This window comes from Aspergillus nomiae, assembly GCF_001204775.2.
Source record: "Aspergillus nomiae NRRL 13137 chromosome Unknown contig00565, whole genome shotgun sequence".
Classification (NCBI taxonomy): Eukaryota; Fungi; Ascomycota; class Eurotiomycetes; order Eurotiales; family Aspergillaceae; genus Aspergillus; species Aspergillus nomiae.
The window spans coordinates 1,660-7,686 of NW_015378620.1; the positions used below are offsets into that span (position 1 = coordinate 1,660).

Below are 6,027 nucleotides of genomic sequence, written 5' to 3' on the forward strand. Positions count from 1 at the left end.
CTAGCTCTTCAAGCTTTGATGGTATCTTTGACTGGGTGTGAGCATATAATTCAAAGAGTTGTTTTCTAAAATAACATACTACCGAGCTACTGTTGCCCATTATGCGTATGATAGGACTGCTGGAAGTTGGAATATGATGAACGTTCTCATTTATGGGGCCCGTGGATATACACTCCGGTTGACCCCGCATTCGGCGAAAGGGGCTTATCACGGGATCAAGCGCGGAACGAACCTGGGATAAATTTAGCACCAGGCACAGCACTAAAACAGGTTCAATGGTAATAAGAGCGTAGCTCGCTGGTTCATAGCTACACGTAGTACATTTTCCTAGTGAAGAAGATCTCTTGATAATATTATAGCCCCGCTATCCAGCACATTCTTATAATCTTGATGCGCATCTTCTCTCCATTCCTAATGCCGTGTACGAGGGATCCGGTAAGCGACCAAACTGCTCTGTTGCACGTGAGCTTATACATTCGTATCTCGTAAGGAATACCATGCACTACCCTGGTGTTAAAATGTGCTTTCTAAGTACACTTCATCTCCCAGCCAGCTAAGATTCTCTCTTCTCACGTCATTTTTACAAAGACAGATATAGAAACACATATGGTTGGAGAAGATGTATATGATTTTGCCTAGATGGACATTCAATACAGTACGGACACAGACGGAAACAGTTCTGCAGGGTAGCTTCAAGTGAAGAATACTATTCCAACTCTCAACCATACCGAATAGCCTGTATAGAGCTCAGTTAGTGTGTTAACACTTGTCGCCTAGCGGTCAATCTTGTTGATACGAACCCATTTAGTAGGATGTTATACAAGTAGCGATAATACGGTCTAGAATGGCGTTGATTTAGCTTAACTAGCTCTCGAGAAATTATTAGATGGAGGCCTAATCAGTCCACCGTCCACTTTCATGGATAATATAAGATAGAGAATTTATTTCTCTTGTGTACTATGATGTATTTGATTATGTGGATTATTATACTTTGAATGTTTCTTGACTCTTGTGATATTGAGGCAGGGCCCATTTCGCCATCCATGAGGACTCAAGGACCTGCTTGGCAGTAGGTCGATCCTCGGGTCGAAACGAGAGCATAGATCGTAGCATCGAAGAAATGGCATCTCTTTCCTCCTCGTCAAATAGTGACATGTTACTATCACGCCTCGGTTGCTGCACACTGTCTTCGAAGCGCGTTTCCCATGATCGAAAGGGATTTCTGTCTATTGGCATACCGTCCACGGTGAATTTATATTGTCGTGCTTCCCATTTCTCCCACCATTCCGGTGGCAAGATACCAAGAGCATCAACATGTTCGCAAGTCATATCATCCTGCGTAGCAAGAAAGCCTTCAAATAATGGCCTCTGGGCGATGATGGTCCAGATAGAGCATGCAAGTGTCCAGATATCTGATGAAAAAGACAAAGGTTTGCTTGGTTCAAACCTTACCTCTGGAGGACGAATTACCAGAGGAGTCCGAGATTCATACTTCTGTTCTTGTGAGGGTGAAAAGGCTTCGCCGAAATCTGTGAGCACAATTCTGGCTTCCGCGGAAGAGACCTCCTCACTTGCTTTTCCGAGCCATATCGGCGCAATGCCATGAGATGGGACGCCAGGCGGAAGCGGCTTTCCATCTAAATGAATTACCGGTTCCAGTTCCGGTGCTCCATACTCTTCGTATAATCTTTCGACTGAAAGTTGGTCGAAGTTTGGTGGCATTCTAAGAAGGATATTGCCTAGATGAAGGTCTCCATGAACATAACCCCGAGTATGAATATACTCAACAACAGTCGCAAGTTGCGCAGCCAATATTCGGCACACGTTAGGCTGGAACAAGCGAATCCAGGATCCATCTTTTACGTCAGCCAGACTAGCTCTTGCTGGAATGGTCACGTAGCAACTATGGTTGCCATTCGGGCCTTGAATGTTGAATGTATCTATAGCCGAAGGGATCATTTTTTCGCCCTGGCATTTGATGGAGGGATGTCGAGAGCCAGCAAGGATTGATAGAATATCAAATTCCTGTGAACTTGAATCTGCAGTGCAGATTTTGACTGCGACATATTTCATATTTTGTTCATCGCGAGCAAGCCACGTTGTAGAATAAGAGCCATAACCTAGTTTATGAACTATTCGGTAACGGCCTCTGAACTGATCGCCAATCTTTACGGGATGATATCCTCCCGGTCGATAATTTTCAAGTCTCTCTACCCCTTCAAGAGGCTCATATAAAGGCTCGAAAGTAAAGGTGTTAGTGGCCGCCATTATGTTGAATGTGGTGGCCGAGAATGCTCGGTGGAACTGGACGGGACGAAATAGATGGGAAGGAGACTTCGGTGAGAGAGGAGAGGAGATTATAGAAGAGAGCGGCCGCCTCAACAACGTATGATACATGACTAGTAATGTCCATAAAATATTTGGAATGTTCGAAGAAAATACCTTATTCGCTGCTACGTGCTGTCGCTGTCTGGCTGGCTATAAAGGTCTTCCTGTTCTGTGGGTCAAATTCCGCTCCTGGAAAGACTTTCCTCCGCCCCGGGCGGTACTTCTTGCTCCGCTATTGGCCGTTTGTTTTATTTTTATTTTATATCTGTCTGCCAGCGTTCCATTGCATACAACCTTGCTCGCAGATGGTTGGTTCTTTGGAGTCAGATCTATTTTGGTAATTGTAAGGATCGGCAGAATTGACGATCGTTATTGATGGATGTTCTTGCAGGCGCTTATACGCCCACGGCGAAGTTTTGTCATGATCTGGCTATCGAAAATCACCTAAGAAAATGATTGATCCGAAATATGCTTTTGTCCAGCAGGGCGTCTATCTATAAAAGCAGCGACAACCCATACCAGTAGTGATCAAATTTCTCCTTCATATTTATCTCTTTCAAAAGTTGCGACTTTCAAGCTGCACATTATTCATTTCAACTGAGCAAACATGTCTACGGTTAACATGGTTAAGTACTATTTCTACAAGGGCATGGTCCCAAAAGACCAGGATAGATTACGCAAGCTGGTTGCCTTAGCATATCAGACAGCAAGAGACCGCAAGCTCTATCCGAAAGCAGTTCTCATCAGGTATGGAACAATAACGTTGAGTAGGTGAAGGCCACATTCTAATACACAAACAGATCTGAAATCCACGATACAACCAGCATCAATGGCATACACCAAAAGGACCCATTGGGGCCACACGTCACTCTCTGTTACAAAGACGAGAACCAGCTTCTTCAAGATACGCATGTTGCCAGTCATGGTTATGTAACTGGAAAAGACAATCTTGAGTTTGTTCGTGCAACACACGCTGGAGAGAAGCCGGACTCTACAAAGAGGCAGAAAGGGAAGAAAACCGTGTGGCCGTCGGAGAGTGAGCTCGAGGCCATACCAGAGATCGGCTACGGTCATTTCCTATGAAACTGACTTCAGGCATATCCCATACACTGAGTCCAGTAGTATGCAAAGAAGCGGTTTACCATAATTTCTGTTGCCAATTTAGTTCACTGTGTTTTCGGATTTGGCAAACATTCATATTCCTCCATGTATTTTCGAGAAAAGTTACACTGTGTAACTTCTTTTTCTCAATCGAACCAATCGGAATGACATCCACTACCATAGTGCGGTATCCACTATTAGATCGGCGGTCATCGCGCTGTAAAGAGTACAAAGCCGAGACCCGAGAACAATCTGACCTGGAGAACTTCAGTAAAAATCCAGAACACGAAAAATGAGTGCCTAACATCATTTCACATTTTCCGTCACGCACCGACGGCTATTGGTAGGCCAAGACTGGAAAAATTCGCAAGCGAGTTTGCTATGAACATTCTATTTTCGGAAGATGTGCTCGAATTACTATCAAATTAACTGAGGGCGCAACCTGGTTAATTCGATGGAGCTGAACCATATTGCCTCAAACTACGAAGCCTTAGCTAATGGTGAGCCTACTATACTCTCGCCGATCCTAACCCAACGGTTATGGAAGAGTCGAGTCCTAGTAAACGAGTTATGCAAACAAGGCATCGAATTGGACTTTGCAATATCAACAAAATACCTACCGATGGCGTAACCCATATAACGTGAGGTATTAGATAACATGATACGTGGTAAAGAAGCCTATTGAACGCCGACAATCTGAATTCATCAATTACTCGTGCTCTGTGGAGCTGAGAAAGAATTATGCTGGGATGAAATTGATAAGTGATTATTACAGAAAAAAGAATTTCAGCGTCACTATAGCCAAGTTGGGGTAGGTCTAGATCGTGGAGCCAACAGCAAACGCCTAGTTTGTTTTATTGTCTTTTATTAATGAACGTACCGAAAAAGACTAAAATAGCTGATATCCGATTATTAAATTATACAGCCGTTCCTTTAAGATACATATGTAGGTTACTTGTAAGCTTGCCTATAAAGTAGCACCATGCGTTCTCGGTACCTACATAGCTTCGTGCAGTGGTCCTTTCAATCGTGGTCAACTCTATGTACTAGAATCCAAAGCTATGCGTCCCCTTCTTGCAGCAATGTCACCCTTTTTTGGTTGCCTTGGCCTTTCACGTAAGGCTAACAACACATACTCCCAAGGTTAGTTGCATGACTTGTAAAATGGAAGATACTCATCAAGGTTTTAGATCCTCTAACCTCTCTACTAAAGGACGGAGAGACCGAAGTCGATGGATGTCGTGTATTTCGTAGACACTACATAAAGGAAAAGATTGGGAACAGCCATTTTCGGATAGTATGCCAAGAGAGCCAGTGCTATTTCAACGAATTTGGAGACGTAGTACAAGTTACTGCCTTCCCGACAATCGATTTTAACGAAGGGGCGCTTCGAAAGTCAGAGCGTGGCGTACAGTTATTGGACGATTACGAAATTTGCAAGGGTGTTGGGGGCAAAACGATAAGTTGTGCGTATTGGCCTCTTTGTTTATGCCATGCTTACCTTTTCCATCTAGAATGTTTCCACTTATCGACTGTCGAATGTGTTCATAGTTCCAGGCTCAATCAACACCAACCGTACCCCTTTTCGCTTTTTCCATACTCATCACTTCCTTTGCGCGCATGAATATGCCGAAGGCCAAACACACTCGGCTCCATTTATCCTCTCTAGTAACCTACTCCATCCCCAAGATGAACATATATCCGTGAGCAAGATCTCGAATACTTTATTCACCAATGGTAGTTCTGTAACATCGCGAGCTAAAACGTGTTACGAGTTCCCGCCTTGTATCATGCTCAAAGGAGAAGCCGAGAGATACCATGGGTCGGGATGAAGAGGTAGAAACTGCGGTAGAGAAGAATCTACTCCCAGAATCCGGCTATCGGGCGATGAGCTGGCAGCCAGTGATATTCGCACTGATGGAACCCCGGTAAGAGGTTGTGCATTATGTGCCTTTGGAGTGGTAGCAGGCATAGGCTATTACAATCAATCATGATTATCGCTCTATTGATGTTACTAGTGAACTCTTGTCGAATTAGTACGTTACCAGAGGGCTCTTTATTATTTGAGAGGTCATTGACAGAAGAGCGTAAGGAAATAGGGATTGCTACGCGTAACATGTCTAATGCTCGTAATGAGATCGTGGAAATATACCTGGTAATCCGCAGAGTGGTATAAAGTAGGGTAAAATGTTAGTACATTGCAGATCCAATCCATGCAAGCGACCCATAGAATGAACAGCTTGGTTTCCTTTTTTCTTTTTGCCCTTTCCTATCCCGTGAGCGTTCTATGGTCACACTTATTCGGCGGTAGATGTATATATTCCGAGCATTGATTGCCCTGTGCTACTTCCATCAGCTCTCAGTTGTTATTTCCTGTCTCATCGCAACATGTGTTTTATACAAATTGACATTCACAAGCCATGCGGCAAGAAGTACGAAGGCTTGATTCCCTGTGGCCCGGTTTTCTGTACGCCTGCCAAGTATAAAGCAACACGAACCCAACATCTAGCTTCCCCATGTAGGGAGTGCGACCTTTGCATCGATAAAGAGGAATTTCATTACAAATGAGGTTGGTTTTCCGACCCATAAAATAAATAC

General features: G+C 43.9%; 2 protein-coding genes across 2 annotated transcripts; one reads left to right on the top strand and one right to left on the bottom strand.

The window, feature by feature from the left end:
- Positions 1-984: 984 nt before the first annotated feature.
- ANOM_011798 (uncharacterized protein) lies at positions 985-2,268 on the bottom strand (the record flags this gene model as incomplete). The annotated part of the gene is made up of 1 exon (XM_015557054.1): positions 985-2,268. One exon carries the CDS (start codon positions 2,266-2,268, stop codon positions 985-987), a length of 1,284 nt encoding a protein of 427 aa, XP_015401575.1.
- A 667-nt stretch (positions 2,269-2,935) lies between these two features.
- Positions 2,936-3,411, top strand: ANOM_011799 (uncharacterized protein; the record flags this gene model as incomplete). The annotated part of the gene is made up of 2 exons (XM_015557055.1): positions 2,936-3,075; positions 3,129-3,411. The coding sequence occupies 2 exons, from the start codon at positions 2,936-2,938 to the stop codon at positions 3,409-3,411; spliced, it is 423 nt and encodes a 140-aa protein (XP_015401574.1).
- Between the last annotated feature and the right edge of the window lie 2,616 nt (positions 3,412-6,027).